The sequence below is a fragment of the Polyodon spathula genome, chromosome 26 (genome assembly GCF_017654505.1).
Source record: "Polyodon spathula isolate WHYD16114869_AA chromosome 26, ASM1765450v1, whole genome shotgun sequence".
NCBI lineage: Eukaryota > Metazoa > Chordata > Actinopteri > Acipenseriformes > Polyodontidae > Polyodon > Polyodon spathula.
The window spans coordinates 12200202-12221144 of record NC_054559.1 but is presented as its reverse complement, the minus strand read 5'-3'; the positions used below and the strand labels follow the sequence as shown (position 1 = coordinate 12221144).

General features: G+C 40.1%; 1 protein-coding gene across 1 annotated transcript in view; it reads left to right on the top strand.

The window, feature by feature from the left end:
• Nucleotides 1–20943, top strand: part of snx29 (sorting nexin 29) — a 111076-nt gene that overhangs the window by 66456 nt on the left and 23677 nt on the right. Inside the window, exon 19 of the mRNA XM_041229152.1 lies at nucleotides 13460–13600. Within this exon, the coding sequence (XP_041085086.1) occupies nucleotides 13460–13600 (141 nt within the window). The remainder of the gene's footprint in view (nucleotides 1–13459; nucleotides 13601–20943) is intronic.

The following is a 20943-nucleotide window of genomic DNA, read 5'->3' as shown; positions in this document are numbered from 1 at the left end:
TGGTAATCAGTGAAGCCTGGAGCCTTTGTCTTTTAAACTACTCAATTCAGTTCTCCCTGCTATTTTTCAATTTTAATAATCTGCGAAGGGAGTGTTTTACAGCTCATTGGAGAGCTGACTGTGTTAGTGTTGGTGGCGATGGTGCTGGAGAGTTTGGAATGGATGTCTCATTAATTGTTGACATGCAGGGTGACTGTGCTGGAGAGCTAAGAAAGTATTTATAGAAGTGTTCCAGTTCTTCTTGGGGACAGATCAGTGTCTGTGCTGGAGAATTGAGAGTGAAGTATCTGGGGTCATGTGTAATGATATTAAGCATGTGAAGGGTGACACTGCTGGATGGGTGAGAATGGGTTGTTTCAGTGCTTATGATTAGGGTTAGCAGAGCTGGGAATGGTTACTGCTTAGTGAGGTGCAAGGTGAAAGTGCTGGGGAGCAGAGAATAGAGCAACAAGTGCGGTAGGTGTCACTCAAGGTTAGGTATTGTCCTGCCTTCATTTATATTGAGTAAATGGCATGCCAGCCTTTGTACTGGTTTTAAGTAGTTTAATTAAAAATAGTTTTTGCCGATTTAAAGGACAGCATACTATTTCAGCAGCCCAGTGATTTTGCTGTCTAATTAGAAACACTAATGTAAACTGCTATTATAGAAGTGCATTTACTCATTTCAAGTATTTAATTTAGGATAATTAGTCAGATCTTGCATGTCTGACTGTCATTACTTACTGATATTGTTAAAAAGCTGAAGGAGGTGCAGTAACAGCTCTTGTGTAACATAATGTTCCCTGATATACCCTAATATAAAATAGACAGACATTTGACCTTTCAGATCCCTTTGCTCCTCCTGCTGTATATTATATTACAGCATGACCCAGCATGGGGAGTGATCGGAATGAGGCAATATAGTGCCTGGGCAAATAATTTTCTTACATGCTCACAATGATACAATGAATGCAGCTGAAAACGAATGAGAAATATATAGGGAAAAGATTATTAAACTCAATATTGGAGCATTATTAAACTACTTAGTGGGAAGAAAAGCACTCCAAGCAATATATTCTTTAAAGATCCACTGGGGACTATGTTCTGAACAGCTATGGCAACCAAATATCAAATAAAAAAACGTTATGATTATTTGCATTATGATTTTTTTTTTCCCATTGAGAATACACTGACAGTAGTGGCAGCTTTGTTGAAAATGACATCGCAACAAACAAAAATTAACTGTAACCTGACTTCCACACTACAGTATTAGTTTACAGTGCTCTGGAGCGCACTGATTCAAAACACTGCCTCCTAGTGCAGTTAAAGGGGGCTGCTGCCATCATTGCTTGCTTCACTGGTATCCCCAGCAGGCTATCACTCTTACAGGAACCACCCTGGCGTGTTTTTTGCATTTGCTCGGCGCACCGTAAATCAATCTCATCCTCTTGGACTTCCCTCCCCCGGGAACTGGCCTCTCATTTAAAAAGCTTTCACGAGCGTTTAAGTACTTTCGGCTCTCCTTTAACCCCTCAGCAGGGGGTGCAAGTGTGTTAAAAGTGCCTGTTTAAATAATAGATTCCCTATTTTCTGTGTTTAAACTCGACTGGCTGTTTGAAAGAAGAGCTTTAAAGCATTTTTCACTGTGTACGTTTATGAGCGCAAGGCAAAATGGGTCAGTATGCACAAAAAGAAAAAAAAAAAAAAATAAGCACCTGGTTAATAACCCAATGGACAAACCACAGTCAGTGAATATGTTTTACAATTAGCATTTTACCTTGTGACAGATACCTCCATGTAACTCCAGATAAGATAAAAGCAGGCTGTTTTATAAACGTTATAACACAGGCAACCTTCCATTTATAAAGCACTTCCATTTATGGGTAATGGAAAGGAAAGATTTCAGTTGAAAATGAAGGTCTTGGCTGGTTGAAAATGTATAATGCCCCTTGAGGACCAGGCCTATATCACTGCAGCTTGATTGTTGACTCAGTTACAGCATAACTTTGCCAGGGCAATTTCTTTGATGTATATTGCTTAATCCTACTCCCATTCATCTTACCAAGAGGGTAATTCTGTATGTAGAGCATTTTACTCCATTCCTAACTGAACGAAAGCGCCAACAGCACCAGGTGAGAGGCCATTATGTGCGGTCAGTTTGATAAAGTCTTATCAGGCTGCAGACACAGCGCGAGGGAAGCTGGGTTGTAGCAGACGTATATATTTGCCAGAGCAGAAAGACCCAGCGGATGCTGGCAGGCCCCTGGGAGAACGCTGAGTCTGTAAAGCCGAGAGAGAGAAGGGAACAGGGGGTTCAGTCCTGAGGATGAAAAGGTCTGCAGGGAGATTTAAACACACAGGGGATTGCAGCGCTGGAGAGACTCCCAATAACAGGGTATCCCCCTGCCTTCTGTTTTCAGACTTTGTTCTATGATCTTCAGTAGCAACCATCAGTGTTGCATAGAAATCAGGACAGTGATGGTGCAAATCTCCAGCAACATTTCTCAAAATGTGTCCTTTTGTTGCTCAATGCCTGCTCTCGTCCACCTACTTTGCCGCTTCTTTACAGTATTAATGCTTGTCACCAAAGGTCGCCAGCCACTGTATTTCAACACGTTGACACATTCATACAAATTGATTGTTCACACTCTGTGCGAAATGGTTTTGTATGATTGACCCACATCTGGTCTGGTGTAATTTCAGTGATTTGAATGTTTTTGCAGTAAATAATACAGACTTCAGAACAGTCACTGCTCTTCCTTCTAATAAATTTCCAGGGTCATTTTATCTTGCAGTGTTTACTGTGGTTAATTTGTGGTAAAAAGGGTAATTCTAAAGACAGTATCCTCTGCAGCTGTGGGGAATGTAGTGGTGTTGCTGCAGAGCAATATAACTAGGCTTGTAGGATCACCTTATGATGACTGGGCCTGAAATCTAAGTTTTTAACGGTTTCGTGACGAGGTTAGTCCTGGTAAATGCTTGATAGGAAAACTAGCAGGTCTGAGGTCAGCTCAACTCCCAGTGTGATGTTAGTAGAGGGGTTGCAGTGTACCATCTTTTGGTCATGATGTTTAATCCTTTTGGGTATGATGATGGCAGTGACATTTATGTTCCAACAAATGTAATATTTGTTTGCTTCAATAATACCATCATTGGGAGACTTTAGTAATGGTTATTAAGAACGAAAGACCACATATTGTTATAATAAGACTAGACACTGTACCCCGCCCAGACTGAGTGAAATTAGTGTTCATAGCTGCAGGATCTTTATCCAGGTATTGACTTCGAAATCTCCTTCAGCTAATTTGTTCATCATGTTATTTTTCCACAGTGCACTGTATTGAGCTATATATCTATCAGGATATTTGATTTACAATATGTCTTCATAATTGACTATCAGCAGTATTTCAATAACCAACATCAATCTCCCATTATCCTGTAGACGCCACCAGACATGGTACAGCAAGAATATAACTACAGATCTGTAGTCTTCAATCCTCCATCCTTGTAAACAACCTTGAAAAGGAGTTGGTGCATTTCTGTGGCTCTCCTTAACAAAGTGTAATGCAGTATAACATGGTAAAAGCATAACGAAGCGTAGTGAAGCATGGTAAAGCAAAACAGATATGATTCATAGGAAAAACCTTGTAAAGAGCAAAATTTGTGTGGTCCAGTGGTTAAAGAAAAGGGCTTGTAACTAGGAGGTCCCTGGTTCAGATCCCGGCAAATCACTTAACCTTCTTGTGCTTCGTCTTTCGAGCGAGACGTTGTTGTAAGTGACTCTGCAGCTGATGCATAATTCACACACCCTAGTCTGTGTAAGTTGCCTTGGATAAATAAACAAATAGTAATAAAATCACTGTAAATTTACTATGGTAAACTTTTATTAGGGTTTATACTGTACAATGCTGTATACATATGTCACTTTTTTTATTGTGGAGCAAGTCTTTTTAGGAGCATGCAATGCCATTACTCTCCTTGTGAAAACATTTACACAGTTCAATTAGGGGTATTATTCATTCATATATCCATTAAATCCTTCAAGCACTTTAATCAAGGTGCATTTTTTTATTGCATTTATTCACAGCTCGTATCGTTTATTACAATTGATTTTGGGCATTGATTAAACATTATTATATTGTGACTTTTGAAATCTTGAAAATGTCTACCTGCCATGCTCAATTAGGGAAGGGCTGGAATTGAGACAATAGATGTGTGTTCGCATCTCACTTGGCAATGCAGCATTTAATTTAAAGTCTGCAGGCAAACAGATTGCACACTGGCCAGGATGTATCACAAAATATTCAAAACTTCAGTGACAGGGCTGTTAATTAACGGTAGCTGAGCGGGGCTCAACTTATTATTCACCTCACTGTAATTACATTTGACTGCAGCATACAACACCTGCTGTATATTTTGGATGTTTTGAGGATCCCTTTTTGCACTTCAGACAAAGTGAGTCAGAGCATGTTTATTTGTTTACTTAAATTGGTTTTGATCCTATCCTTGTTTACAATTCTGCAGTAACAATAATGTTTGCTTGGTTAGCTGGTCTGTAGAAAGGTAGCTGGAGGGTCAAGGCCAGCAGCAGGAATAACACAACAAGAAAAATACATTTAAGCACAGGTTTGCACACTTCTATTGAGAATGGTCAAATAATAAACATACCCCTTCAAAACCTTGTTATGGAACCCCCAAGCTAACCCCTGGGCTTCTGTTCAGGGGTGCCCATTAAACCCCCAATTGGAAGTGGTATTGGCATTTGGAGTCGTGGGACTGGCAGTGCTGGACCCTCTGGATCCCCCTTTATACACACAGTTGACTTGCTCTTGTTCTGTACCAGCTGTCTGAGTCCAGGAAGAGGCAGCTGGGATTAGCTGCCAGTTGTGCAATGGGCGCCACGGGGGTGGGTAAATATACACACACACACACACACACACAGTGCCTATAGAAAGTCCCCGTTGAACTTTTTTCACATTTTGTTGTGTCAGTGCCTCAGAGTTTCATGCATTTAAATGAGGATTTTTTTTCCACTTATCTACACACCATACCCCACACTTAAGGGGGAAAAAGGTTTTATTGAGAAAAAGATTATATATTAAATACAAAACTGAAAGATCATAATTGGATAAGTCTCCACCCCCCTGAGTTAATACTTGGTGAAAGCACCTTTGGCAGCAATTACAGCTGTGAGTCTGTTGGGATAGGTCCACTTTGCACATCTAGATTTTGCAATATTTGACCATTCTTCTTTTCAGAACTGTCCAAGCTCTGTCAAGTTCCTTGGAGTGTTGATGGACAGAAATCTTTTTGATTGGATTTAGGTCGGGGCTCTGACTGGGCCACTCAAGGACATTTTACCTTTTTGTTCCTTAGCCACTGCAGTGTAGCTTTGGCTGTGTGCTTTGGGTCATTATCATGCTGAAAGGTGAACTTCTGTCCCAGTTTCATCTTTCTTGCAGAAGGCAGCAGGTTTTCCTCAAGGACTTTTCTGTACTTTTTTCTTCATTCATTTTCTCTTCTATCCTAACAAGTGCCCCAGTCCCTGCTGATGAGAAACATCCCAATAACATGATGCTGCCACCACCGTGCTTTACAGTAGAGATGGTGTTCTTTGGGGGGGTGCGCTGTGTTGGGTTTGCGCCAAACATAACACTTTGCATTTAGGCCAAAAAGTTGCATTTAGTTTCGTTAGACCACAAAACTTTTTGCCACATGGCTACAGAATCGCCTGAGTGTTTTTTTGATTACTTCAAAAGGGATTCAAGATGGGCTTTCTTGAGTAAAATACAGGTCAGATTTGTGGAGTGCTTGGGATATTGTTGTCACATGCACACTTTGACCAGTCTTGGCCGTAAAAGTTTGTAGCTTTTGCAAAGTTGCCTTTGGCCTTTTGGTAGCTTCTCTGCTAGGTCTCCTTCTTGCTCGTTCATCCAGTTTGGAGGGACAGCCTGATCTAAGCAGGGTCTTGGTAGTGCCTTCTTAATAATCGTCTTGACCGTGCTCCAAGGGATATTCAAGGCCTTTGATATTTTTTTATACCCATCCCCTGATCTGTGCCTTTCAACAACTTTGTCCCAGAGTTCTTTTGAAAGCTTCTTGGTGCTCATGGTTGAGTCTTTGCTTTGAAATGCACTACCAAGCAGAGAGAATCTACAGGAACTGCTGAATTTATCTTGAAATCATGTGAATCACTACAATTTAATACTGGTGGAGGCCACTTAACTTGGTGTGCGATTTTGAAGGCGATTGATTACACCTCAGTTAATTTAGGATTGCTATTACAAGGGGGTGGACACTTATCTAACCAAGCTATTTCAGTTTTATTTTTAATTCATTTTCTACAAATTTCCAGAATATTTTTTTCACTTTGTTGTGGGGTCAGATGTGTAGATAATTCCAGGCTATAGGCAGCAAAAGATGAACATTTTGAAAGTGTAGACTTTCTATAGGCACAATATATAGGCATATATAGATGGATGGATGGATAGATGGATAGATAGATTTGTTTTTCTTAGGCCAGTTTTTGTCCTTGCTGAAAAAAAAAAAAAAAACAAGGTGATGAAATGAATTGCCATTAATTAAAGCAGATGTTTCAAGGCCTTTGTGACCACGTCATGGCTCCCTTGCCACAGGTCTACCTCGGGCTAGCCTGATTGCCTTCTCTGTGTGTCCCGTGGAATTTGGAAAAAGGCCAAAGCAATCTATCTGTGTAAATAAGGATTAGTGATTTGTGAAGTATTGGTAATCCAGCACAGGTTCCTGTTCCTGATTGTTAGTGTTTTAGCACGGCAGCGCTGGTTAAAGTCACAGCCGGCATGCTGTAACAGCACAGATGAACAGAGTTGGTTGGCAGGGGCCATCTTTGTTGTTGTATAGGTTTCCTCTGCTTTAGGCTGAGCTGCGAGCCACAGGGTTAAAAGCACAGATGGCAAATTGGTTTCAATCCCTTTGCCATGGGGCTCTGAATGAAAAAATAGTATTTTAGTAACTGGGTACTTGACAGGTTATCTAGTAGCTGTATATTATGCTCTGCTTCTGCAGACATTTTTAATTAGATTTTTTTTTCTTTCATGATGTATTATGTGTTAACAGCGAAACAGTGAAATCTTCCGTCTCCTTGTAAAGGTCTGACCTGTCCTTCACCCAGGAAGGGAAAAGATCAGGTAGCTTTTGGGCCTGTTGTTGAACATAGCATCCATCGTGACTAATGACTTGTTTCAGTGAGTTAACATTTGAGTTTTGCATTCCTTTGTGAAGGGAAACCGCTTGGGAACTCATTTTTTGTTCTTTGACCCCTTCCACTGGCACGTTGATAAATCTGTGTATTTCCATTTAAATAACCCAAGCATATGTTCAGGCGTTCAGTTGTAATTATATTAATTATCATTGAAGAATTATTCTATTTTTGTATTTACATTTTTAATCTTGTAGTTTTTTTTTTTTTTTCCACTAAACATCTGAATGAAAATAGTTTGCTGGTGCTGAGAATATAATAAATGTATGTACCCCTTGCCAGTGATCAGCATGCCAGAATTGTTAACCTTGTACATATTATTATTATGAATTTTAACGTCCTCTTGCCCACATAAACCTCTTCTTATATTAACTTACTAGAAGTCCTTTGTCTTCTGAAGTTTCTTTCATTAATGGTACATACTGCTTTAGAATTTAATACGTACCACCAGCTTCAGTATGTACCCAGACTTCTCATAATTGCATAAACATTGTTCACACGAGGCTCTACCCTTGCCTTGCTTTAGAGCAGCCTTGCATCCTTTGTCCAGATTTCCATTCTTCAGAAACCCCATGGTCCCGCAGAGCCTGCTGTCAGTCTCATGTTGATAACTTTGTTTTTGCAGATGGAATGACTGCTGTAATCTTTTCTTGTTTGCAACAATGCCGTCATGCCTATATTTGTTTATTCTTGAGCAATCTGTGTACTCTACTTCCAGTGAATGCAGATGATCTGGTGCATTATTTCCATTCATGTACAGACCTGGGAGACAGAGAAGGTTAATAGCTTGCAGGAAGAACAGTCTTTCTAATTATTTTATCCCTGTACTATGCTTTTTGTAAGACCTGTCAATATGGAGCAACATGGTTGCCTGCAAGCAACAGTTAGGGCCCAGTTTAATTAATGTTTTTACAAAAGGGGGTGGGGGGGGTTGGAAGCATGGTGGTATATATCATGCAGCCAGCACAGTGAACGTGAAAGAATATGGATACCCCTGTGATCCACGTCAATTTCTTTTCAGTAGTAAGGCAATCTTACAGGCTTGGTAAAAAAAATTAAAAAAGACATAATGTATGTGCTTTAATGCTGGAATTGTGAATCCTGGAGCAGTTTGACTCTGGACACATCGGTTTATTTTTTACTCCGCAGAGATGTGTGTATTGAATCCGAATATATTCCACTTAACTATTTGAAAGCTCCTCAGTAAAAAATAAAAAAAAATCCTTTGAGATCTGAGAAACTCTGAAAAGTTTCCAGCACTTGTAAGATGCAGATTACCAGTTTCTGAAGGAGAACATCACTCTGTATAAAAGACATTCAAAGAGAAAAGGTTTTTACTGTCTTAAATCAGCCAAAGGCCCATCTCCTCATCATTCTGAGTTGAAATTTCTTGAAGGAGCTCTGGAATTGTATGCCTAGGTGCCAATCTCATGCAAAGCGTCCACGTTTCAAAGCAAGACCAATGCTCTCGGCAGAGAAAAGCTTTCTGTGACCCTGAACATATTTCATTGCCCTGAAAAAAATAATAATTGAAACAGCTGGTAAGCTGGTAGACCTCAATACAACAGGGAAAAATCCAATGAAACAAGCTATGCTGTGTGGTAAAGATACTTTGAAATCTGACATTACTTGGCTCATTTAAACCGTAAAATCCAGGGAATCTCTGTAATCAATCAGAAAAGCCATCATGAGAAGCTCTTTATTGGCGTGCTGCCGCTTCTGTATGACATGTATTAATGTGCACGTCATTTATGTGTAAATGGAAAATACTTTGAAATAATGAAAATAAAAATAAACAAAATATTCATATTTTTAGCCTTGATGTCTGCCCAAAGACAAAGTCCACACATAGCGTACCAAGGTGCATGTGATGCAGGCAGTCGCCCAAACATGCACACAGCAGGCACACAGCTCCCATCACTTAACCCCCCTGCTGCTTGTCTATTATTGAAGTGTGACTGATGTGCTGTTATTTGCCTTAATTATCCATCTCGTGAGCTGATATACTGCTGTGCTTATTTTAATATTTTAATTGGGGGGGGACGGGGGACGGGGACTCTTTTCAGTTTGTCATGTGTAACTGTCCAGCAGGAACATGACCTGTGGTGATGTTCCATTAAATACAGTACACATCCAAGAGCAGTATTTCAAGTGCAGATATGAATCTCTATAAAAAGTTGTCTTGGTACAGGGGCGAAGACAATGTAATATATCCTGTGTTCATGCTAATCATGAATTGAACCTGTGGAATTGTTGTTTACCGCTTTGCTGAAAAGTTGGCTACTCATTTTTCATACTAATAAATTAGTAATTCACCCCTGGAAGTACAACCTATTTATTTTCACCATGGAAAATTTCCACTGTGGAACCTGTAAAGGTTTCTGAATTGTGTAATTCAGGGATGGCAGGAAGACTGCTGTTGCACAACAGTTTCACCAATTCCAGGTTTTATTATGAGCTTGTAGCTATGGTGATTAAGGAACAAGCTCCGGTGTGTCTTATTAAACTCACAGTAGAACCAGGAGTGGATTAAACAACTGTCATTTATTCCCATCCCTGAAATTCCTGTAATAAGAGGTTGTGCAGTGGAAAAGAGTGGTACATGTTGTCAATCAATGGGATTTGTTTTTGGCTTACTTTTAGAAAGTGAACATCAAAGCCTCAACAATGTAAAGATGTAGGTTTTCTTATCAACTTTTACTTAATTTTGGTCTGATATAATGAAGCCAATTGTATGCAGTTAGATACATCTTTGATCCTTTTAATCTGCTACAGTATTCACTACTTACACCGTACAGGGTTGTTTCGGGCAGCCATTTATATAGGACAGATAGCGTTTGCTGTTTGCCATTCCCATTGATTTCAGCAAAGGCATCATTTATACCGTGTTAAGCATGCTGTATTTTTACTCTGTTTATGCGGCACTGCTTTACTCTAGTAATTGCTCTTACTAATCCACCAATCTGCCGCTTTCACATTACCTTGCCATTCACATATATTTCAGTACAAAAGGCAGCACTTTACTGTAGTAAAAGCTTGATGGATCGCTCATTTGCACCTTGCTGTTTGCACCTTGTTACTGAGCGATTGCCCCTGTACTGTACCTTGGTTATTTAATCTCTGTACACAGTGTCGGCAAGCGTGGCTGTCAAGAGGAAAGTGATCAGCGTCAGCACGAAAAATCAGTGTAAATCAGATGTCTCTGTTAGATGCTGTGCGTTCGCTAAAGCATGCTTCGAACGCTGTCAGTCAGCAAACAATGCAACGTTGCTGCAAAAAAGCTGGGGTTTCTGTAGTGGTGGAGGAGAGTGCTGACAAATACAACCACAACGGAAACTCTGACAACACCAGAGGGGATGTCGGAGTAAGAATTCTCAACTGCGTCACCTTAGCAACCACGACGCTGTGTTTTGAAACAGACATGATGATGTAAGCGTGCGCGCTGCGCTTGTAAGACTTCGGCGTGCTATGGAGCAGCATCTGGATATAGAGCTGAATTGGGATTTTTTAGAAAACGCTGAAAGTTTGCCATCCAAAAAAGTTCGCCCGGTTGCGTATCAGAGTTCTTCGCTGGAAACAATCTGCAGTAATGTAGCCGACCTGTACTGTACATTTCTGCACTTGCATTACTTTTTTGCCCTTTTTATTACATTCATAGGTTTTATCTTTTTTTATTAGTGTAATGAGTGTCTTAATAAAGATTTAACCGCATACATGCTTGTTTCTTTTGTTTACTGTAGTGGTGATTGGGGGACATTTTGAATGTCCCGTTATTGTGTGGGAGTTTATACTGTCCATCGCTTACTGTGGGTGAATCACGTTAACGCAAACACTCCCATTCTAAGCGGTGGCGACTGTACTTCTCTGAAAGCGGGGGATTCATTCGTCAGCCTGCTCTCCATCTCCTTATGAAATCTAGCCCTTTCACTAATGCTCCATTATCTCCTTGTTTGACATCACACTCGCCATGCCTTCTCCCTGTTGTTTCTTATTACTTGTGTGTATTTCTAGCTGAAAGCTTGGAATAGTTTTGTTTAAAACCGGAAAACAATATAACGCAGCAGGAATTGGGCTGTTTAATTTTGTTTGTTGGTTTATTAAATTAAATGCAAAAGACTTAGTCTTGTGTTAAGGGCTGACAAATCTTTAAAGCTGATTGAATTTAGATGTGTTAATAATCAAGTGTAAACACACTGAGATCCAGAAAATTCAGTACGGTGTATGAAACCTCAGTGCTTGGGATCTAAAGTCAGCAAACTCAATAGAGCATTTGAGAACTCAGTGCTGGGAATCTTAGAGCCAGCAAATTCAGTACAGTGTAGAGAACACATTACGATGAGACTTGAGGCAGGAAATCCAATACTGTGGTAATGGGGATCAGAGAGCCATTGAATTAATTATGCAAAGCTCAGTATTGAGGATCTAAGAATGATTTCTTCTACAGGGAAAGGGTTACTTTGACTGCATCGCTGCCTGCACTTCGGAAGCAGCTGTCAATGTTTGAAATTACAGTGAAATTAATGTCCCAGAAAGCAATGCTAATTAAGAATGAAAGTCTCATATTCATGTGTGAAATGCCAATCACACTAAAGCTGTACAGCTGTCAAAACAATTCAGCAAGCCTGCGCTGAAATCACATTCTCCCTCACCAGGGACTGTGGGTCAAACTCTTATCACACGGTTACGGTATTTTTTCTTGTTTTTATTGTGCCGTTTAAATCTTTCATCTGTTTTTATCCCCTGCTGCCCCCCAGGCACTCCTCTGTTTACCATAGAGCGCCCCCTGCTGCCTGGAGAGCACCGTGTTTTACAGCGGATGGACAGACATCAGAATCACTGCAGTATATGTTATGTATTCTTCTGTAAATGGGTTGCCCTTCACATAACTGATGGGCTTGTTATGTTGTGGCATATATTCTGTAATAAATACAAGCTATGTATTTCATAGAGGCTTTGACAGATGATTAGTTGGACAGTTGAAGCTTTGGGCAGGTGCTTTCCTATCCAACAAAAGCAGACTTTGCTTCAGACACCCCAGCTTCCCTGAAGGATTAGACTGAGCAATCCTAAATAAATGGTCACACGTCTGTACTATCCTGACTGCTCATTATGGTCCTGTTGCATCCTATTGATAGTATTATGGCAGGCGTTTCTTTGTTTTCTGTATCTGAGCTATTCAAACATGGAATCTGCTACTAATGACAGTACTTTATGACCATGGAAATAGGTTTTTCCATATCACCACAAAAATCACTGTCTGTCTCATTTTGTGTTCTTTCCTCAGTGTGGTCTTGCTTTGTCTCTCAATTAAGGCTGTTTGTCAGGTGACATACTGATTAAATTGACCAAAACATTTGAGCTGTGCCAGTGGAGCTTTGTGTGAAAATGCCTTTTCTTATCTCAGTGGGCGTACTCTAGTGTTAATGTGATGACGAAATTTCGAAAAATACGTTTAATCAAACTGCTGCTCGACGGATAGCCCTGATCACGGTGACAGCAAGAACTTAGCCATGACAATCGAACCGCTTTCTCTCTGCACCTCTCGTTTTCTCTTCCTTTTTCAACCTGTTTTCTTTTTTTTTTTTTTTACTTACCAGTATCCATCCTTGTTTTGTTCTTTTTTTTTTTTTTGAACCCTCACTCCCTGCACTTGTTCTGTTTCCCCATCTCTACTCTTTCCCCCATTCCTCTCAGGCTTTCCCCCCATTCTTCCTTTCCTCTTTTTTCACACTCTATCGTCTTCCTCCTTTCACTCTTTGTTTTTCAACCCTATTTTTGTGTGTGGCGAAAAATTGCAGCATTTATAAAAATGCTTTACTCCAATTTACATTTTGATTACAGAGTAGAGCAGCCCTGTGCAATACAGGTTTAATTTTGTCACCTCAGTGAATTTCTGTAGATGGACAGACACTGTCACCAGTGTCCAGGTAGGCAGAGTGCACTTGTCTTCGCCGGTTTGTCACCAGGATGTTTCAGAAAGCCATGTGACAGATTGTTCTCTGGCATTCTTGATAAGAGTCTCGCTGTCAGTGTTGATGGATCCCTCGACTCTCCGCATCCAGAGACCTCCGGTCAGGAGGGATGGGCTCTCAAACAATATAGTCTTATCCAGGCCTACTCACAAAGCTTTACCTTTTTATTTATTTTTTGTTAAGTCAGTCTTCTGCATAAAAAAGTGCGACATTCACGACACTGTTCTGGAGCGATCAGTAACTTTCTCATCTTCTTGTCCTTGGTCTCTAGGTGTATATCCGGATCCTGGATAATGAGTGGAACGTGTATCGGCGCTACACGGATTTCCGGACACTGCATCACAGGCTGCGATCCCGATTCCCACAGGTCAACACCTTCAACTTCCCACCCAAGAAGGCCATTGGAAACAAGGTAAAGTACCAGGGGGGACTGGCGCGAGTTCCTGATCACAGTATGGATCTTTGGCTGTCTGAGACTCAATCGGAAACTGTTCTCACTGAGCATGCTGGGGAAGAATTACTAAAACAAAAAGTGAAAAAAAAAAAAACATTCGACTCTAATTGGTTGCAGATCATGGGTAGCCATGTAATTACAATGTAATTGTATAGCAATGGCCTTGTTACCTGATATAATTACAATGTTTGCATTATAATGCATTCTATTATAAAGCAGTTACAAATTACATATAAAAATTGCACTTGCCGCATCGTCATTATATTGAAATAGGTTGAGTTTGGCTTCCATCAGAAAACTGAAACAACAATTTCTTCAAATCTGATATGCTCTCCTGTGGGCTCTATTTTTAATAGAGGCAGATGGAGTGTGCTGCATACTGCTAAGAGTGGCATGTTCTTGCAATGTAGTGTATGCTGGCAGTGCACTATGCCGGTGTATAATGGAGTGTGTAATTCACTGGAATGTTCGCAGCACCTCACAGGGTCACTTACTGTTCCTTTTATCAGTTCTGCTGTTTTATTGCCATGGCGATAACAACTCTGCCCAATTTCAAGGAGATACCGGCAATGGGTTTCCGAGTGAGGAGGTGCAGCAGTCTGAAGGAATGTTAAATTGAGATATCCTCCATCGTAAACTCCAGGGAACCAGGCGCATCAAGCTGACTGAAGACAGATAAACTAGTGAAAGTGTAGTCAAAAAGTTAACTATTTAATGGAAAAAGAGCCATTTCTTTGTAATTCCCTATGGTGGGATTTGTAACCCCATGGCCATTGGGATACAGTGGAGAAGCTTGTGTGTCACGCTTACATTTTTTAGGTAGAGTAAATAAACAGAACAGGTTGAGTATTTGAATTTGCACCTTTTTATTCCAAGCGTTCAGCTATAAACTCATACATGACTTCAAACTGTCTACGTCTGTGGCATTCTTCTATAGGTGGGATAAGCCCATGTTTCAGTAGAGATGAAGACAGAGTAAAAAAATGCAAATCACTTAGAATTCACCTGCAAGACTTCAGTATGGTTTACTTTTTAAAATGTTAATCAACAATCACAATTTATTATGTTGTCTTCAGCCATTCACTGCTTATACTCTGACATAGGTACATTTTATTTTTATTTTTTTTGGGACTAATATGGTACCCACAGTCTGATAGTGAAGATCTGCGCAGTGTGGCAGATGTTAGATTCCCCTATAATGGACCTTCTACTTAACAGGTTTCCTCATGACAAAGAACAAAGCTTTTAGGCTGCTGGCATAATCACAGCAGTTTAATCATAGTCCATTAATGGATTCGTGACAGTGTGCCAACACTGGTTCTGGCAAGGGAGGAGGATCCAAAAAAGTTTTCAGTTGGAAACTTTTTTTTTTTTTTTTTTTTCCGGATAGTTAGCGACATTGTCTTTCCTTTTTTTTTTTCTTGTAAGAAATGTAGTGCTGACAGAATGAAAAGTGATAACAGGATTGCAAGTGAGCTGTTTATCTGTGAAACTCTACCACCCAGGTTCTCTGTCTTCTCTGCTTAGACAGCGACAAATAAAATGCAACAAATCAACAAGAAATTAATCACCCTGCTGCCCTGTGCGTGACAGGCCAAGGGCTGTGGTGCACAGAGCTGGCAGTCTGTCCCTCTTCACAAGAACACAGGGACTAAATCTGTCAGTGCTGTGCCTACCCTGTGGACAGATATACAGGGGGATGGGGTGATTTGCAGAATTTTTCAATCCCACCTTTCAAAGTCAGTAAATCTTTCACTGTTTAGATGTGGTAGTCTCACATTTTTCACACACTGTTTATTTCTGCCCCTTTGACTGACAGGCACATAGCAAAATGTATTGATAGTTTGACCAAATGTTTCAAATGGGTGTAACTGTATAAATGGGCAGCTTTACTGGCTCCTAAAACAACATTTTTTTTTTTTAAGAAACTTCTGTACAAGAGACCATTAAAATAACCGTATATAATTCAAATTTCGACTTCTTTAACAAAGTAGCTAAAGTCTTTTTTTTTGTCATTGACCATTGCAAGAGAAGGGAAAGTTTTTGCAAATGTAAATCATTGACAAAACTCATACAGCCCCTCAGTGCTGTCAGTCACTAAAAGCAGAGTGTTTGGAAGGGCTGCAGGCAAAGAACGAAGGGCAGGAGATGGATGTTGCGTGAAGCTTTTGCAAGAGCAACGCTAGAACTTCTCTCATGAAAAGGTGCCATTTTCCAAATCCCTCTGTTTTGCATTTAAAAGGAAAAAGTGTCTAGTCACAATTTTACTCTCCTTCACCAGAGGAGATAGACTTGACGTTTTGATGCTGTGTTTGTTGAAGGCAGAATGAACTTTACTGCTAGGAGGGTTTATAAGTAAGTGATACAGCGGACCAGGAGATTTACCTGAGAGGGGGAACTGGGAAGTAGACTGATTGCAGCCCTGTCTACAAGGAGGCAGGTCTCGGAGGCAGTGTGGTCTAGTGGTTAGGGTCAAGGAACTGGGAAGAGGCAGTGTGATATTGTCCAGAAAAAAAAAAATGCTTGTATTTTTGATACTGCTTTTTTCTACAGTTCCTTAAACGGTAAAAAGGCATAATACTGTAACAGTGCTGGCAGTAATTTAATATTAAAATTCTTTTTTGTAATGCCAGAAAGGCAATAATACAAAATAAAGAAGAAAAAAGCAAGCTTTTCTTCAAAGCTGAAATAAACAGCACCAGACTTGATAGGAGTAGGATTTTGTTAATAATCGTTCGGTCCGTCGAGATTAGCTGTCATGGCATTTTTAATCCAGTTATTGTTTTTTTCTGTAATCCGTTCTATCAGAATTACTTTTTGAAGGTCCAGAGTTTATTTTATTCTCCCCCTGGGTATGTGTGACACACTACGTAAAAGCTTTTCCCACGTTTCAATAAATGATTATTCCTGCTTGCTCGTTGATTGTTATTATTTGTAATCTCCATTCTCCACACTGCACCACTTTGTAGTGCTGACTGCCACTTGGCTGGGCTGGGAGATTTATAGGCTTCCTCACTGCCTCAGCCCATAGAAGGAAAAATATTTTTAAATCGTTTGTCTCTAGGGTGTTTTCAGTTGATCTAAGCAGTGGCTGATCTAAATGATACCGCCATACAGATAATTAAAATACCATTGTAATGGAAATCAGTCATTGAACAGTCCATGGGAGTCTCTTTACGGCGAACCTGTTTGTAAAAATATGTGAAGTGTCTGCTATTTTAATGATATAAATGACAGCTTTTCTTAGATCAACAGCCATGTAGATCAATTGAATAGACTTATTCTGATAGATTTATGGGAAAAAAACTAAAAAATATATATATATAAATTTTTTGGACATGTGCGTGATTGATTGTGTGAAATGAACTGACTAACCGAATGAACGATGTGGCAGTCAGCGCTGTAGAAAATACCAGATCCATACTTGTCACCTCCATTGGGTGTGGCAGGCTATGTCAAGAACGGGGGCTTTGACAAGAGTGACACACTATTTACATGGGGGTGCATTATGCATCCTCCTTGCAGCTGCATCTTTTTCACTAGGTATTTTACTGGGAGCAACAAACATGTATTTGTGCCTTGATGAGTGCTGTTATTGTGTAACTAATAGAATTACATTCGCATTCTTATCTATTGGACCACAAGGTCTATTTTAATGCTCTAAACAGTATCCGATTTAATAGTCGCTACATTTTAACTAGGTGTTAGCCCAGCTGGGCTTTCCCTCAGGGGTGATTTATTGACTCACTTATTCACATGAAGACAATTAAGTATACAGTGAAAAATCAGGCAGCTGTATTAAAAACACCACCGTTTCAGTAATGGAAATAAGGCTTCCTTTGCATAGCATGGTTTTGCTATGACTTTAAGACACCCCTGAGCTTGTTACCAATACACTATGGCTAATCAAGCTTGTATTAAAATGGGCCACCATGGGCATCCAGGACATCATTGATTGGCTGTGACTGCAAACCGTTTAAATTGCTCTGTAGGGAAGCGTGTCCGACCACAGAGGTTCAATACTGTTAATGTCGTGTGTGAAGCTGTTGTCACCGGCAAGCTGACCCCTGCTTGGCTCCTTCTGAACAGTACTTGCTGTTCACTGCTCGGCAGTTTCCCAACAGAGCTCTTGGAGGACAGAGTTAATATTAGAGCTGATCTGGATTTCCTACAGATCGACCCTCTTTAGAGTACTAACATAGAAAGAGACCAGTCTTAGCCCTGCTAATCTGGGAGTCAGTCAGTATCAGTAGGCATCTTGTAACTCCCTGGAGAGGCTTAGTAGGTTCTGCTGCGCTGACACAGGACAAGGAGCAGAGCTGGGCAGGGTGCTAGATGGCAGTGTGGAAGGTGGTGGGGTTTGACTAGCGCAGTGGTTAGAGTTTGGTGTTGCACCGGACTGATTTAAAAGCACACAATTAAAAAGATCAAAGTCACAATTCCATGACTAACTGGCTGTCTAATGATGCAATACAGCAGAGCACCATTGTAGTGTTCACACATTCACGATCTCGATTGTGATAGTATAAGTCATGCAGGAGAAATCAACCAATCGACGTTTTGAAAAGAATTCCAGGTCTCTAACAATGAGACATCCAGAACACAATGATTAACTTGTATGAGGAAGATTTTATCATGTTAGTGTTTGTGTTCATCGATCTGGTGCTATATCATGCTGCACTAATCCACTGATGCAGGTACCTACTATGAGATTTCATACCACCTGCAGTTTGCAAGCAGGCAAGGGCTTTCACCATGGACATAATATCCTGTCGGTTGCAATCTGTGTAACTGGTGACTTGCCCGGCTTACAAAACTGACAGCTGAGGTCTCGTCACTGAAACGGTGAATTATTCCTGCAGACACTTGCCATGATAGTTTAGTTTTCCATTTCACAATGCTGTTATTTCTGTGATGGAAAATGACTTGCTTAATAATGTATTACCTAATGTTTGGTCAATTCTGTTGAGTGTTTGAACTGTACTGTAAAACCCTTACTACAAATAGGCACCTATGCTAATACGGTGTGTTAAACATTGATCAACCCCCCCCCCCCCCCAAATAAAAACAATTGCCATTGAAATGATCAGGTTACACAGAATTTGAACTTATGGTTGACTATTGGAAAAATAGAGAATTCCAATAAAATAACAGTTTTGACAAAATCAATAGAATCTGGGATTATGCAATATATTGATAATCAATATATTCAATGGCTTGGAAAGACACAAATTAATTAAATACACTAAAATGCTTTTTTTCATGGGCAGTCATTTTGATTGTTTGATGGAACAGTTTGACTGACTACACATATTCAGGATACAAGGGCCTACCTCATTAAGCTTTTATAGTTTTAAAGCTGCCCTGCATTGTTGTGTTGTTATTGTTTAACTGGTATCTATGTGTTGGCAACGTAAATGGGATTCATGGCTAAAAACACATTTGGCTTTTTCACACTGGAATCCGGTATGCCTTCGTATCAAATGTATATTGTGGGAGTATGTGGAATCCTATATTGTGTCTTATGTTAGTGACATGTTTTTTGTTGGCATTTTTTAGACAGTGAGGTTTTGTAACTAAGGCAGCTATTAGCCCCTGTAAATAGATACTGCAAGGAATATTTTATTGATGTGCTGCCTTTCCATTTGCACTAGTTTGTTACGCATATACGCTTGCAAGCTTGGGCGGGCTCAATCTCCAATGGCAAATGTGAATTTAATGACATAGACTTGCCATGTTTGCAATTTTGAGGGCATGCAGCATTGGTTTGGTTTCTGTCTCTATTTGTATGTAAAATACATTTTGAGCATGTTTGATAACCTTTGTTTGTCACACAGACGCTGCAGTTTCGGAAGTACGAGAGAATGTACTTTACCGCTTTGCCATTCAGTGTTAATTAGAAAATGAGAGTACAACTATACTATGTAGCAGTAAAAGCTTGCTGTCCGTACTCAAGCGCTGATCTTCAGAATCTTAATACGCACTTGAGTCTCCAGAGTGCACAAGCAAGTGCTATCGAATCAAGTTTGTCTTTTAATTAATAGGGCTAACATTGCCCCAAACACAAGGCAGGGCTGAACCACAGGGAAAAAATTCTCGCTTTATAATATCACTCTCTCTCATACTCCTGAAATAAAAAAAAATATTGCATTGACGTTCTGTACCACTCACTTTTTTCTGCCTTCCTCACATCCTGTCTTTCTTCCTTCCCCCCTCTGTACAGTACAATACTTGCATGTGCAGCAGCAGGTTCTAAATTCTGGGCTTCATCATGTGTGCGTCAGTGAAGAGGAGGTCAGTAAGCACGTCAAGAGCAGTGCAAGGAGCTGGGCCTGTGAAGTAGACTTGTTAGAGACAATAAGGTGGGGAGATGAAGGTAATTCAATCTCACGCTGAGTTGAAAAGAAACCTTATTACTCCAGTACAGGCCGCTGGCACTTTGAAATATGTTACACACAGACAGGCATGGAAAGTATGGAAAGTTCTGCTGGGTGGGAAAGGAATAGTTCTGATCCTGATAAAGTCTGACACCTTCATCTCAGCGATTTGCTCAAGTCAACAGAACAGTCCCACACAGGCAGTGGCAACCAGTGCATCAGGCATCAATCAGATACATCACTCTTTGTTATTGCTCCCCTGTAAAATGTTCTTGTAGTGGTTTGTGTCTTTCCTATTTCATCTGCTCTCGGAGGATTTAGTTCTGCATATTTGGAATGTAAATTGCTGTCTGATTTAGAATCCTGTGACACGCTGAATATTCTAAGTGTATTTAAAGTTTGATCAGAATTCAAACCATGCAAAGCCATGCCTCTAATAAGCACTCTGATAAGGATCTTTGTGATGGGACTTAATACGCATTTGCCAAGGCTGCTGGAGAAGAATAAGTGGCATATTAAAACTTTAAATAGATGTGATAAGATACACATACACCTAACAAGCATATCACAGACACATCAAAGATGTGCATAGAAGAACTGAACTGATTAAGAATTCATAATGATATTGACGTAAAAGGGGAAATTAAGCATAAGGAAGAGTAAAGAGCAAAAATCCTAGCAACTCCTCCAGTATAGAGTACCACGCGAAATCTAGTTTACAAATAGGTGTGCTGTTGTATTACTTGCGCAGTAGAAGGCTATTAATGATTACTTCAAGTGCGATGAGCTAATGTGTTTTTTTTTTTTTTTTTTTAAGTCTTAAGTCAGTGTCCACATTGTCTGCAGGAATTCCTTAAGGAAAGCCTACAGGACAGAAAAAAAAAATTGTTTGTCAGTGCAAGTTTACATCTCCATATGGTTTTC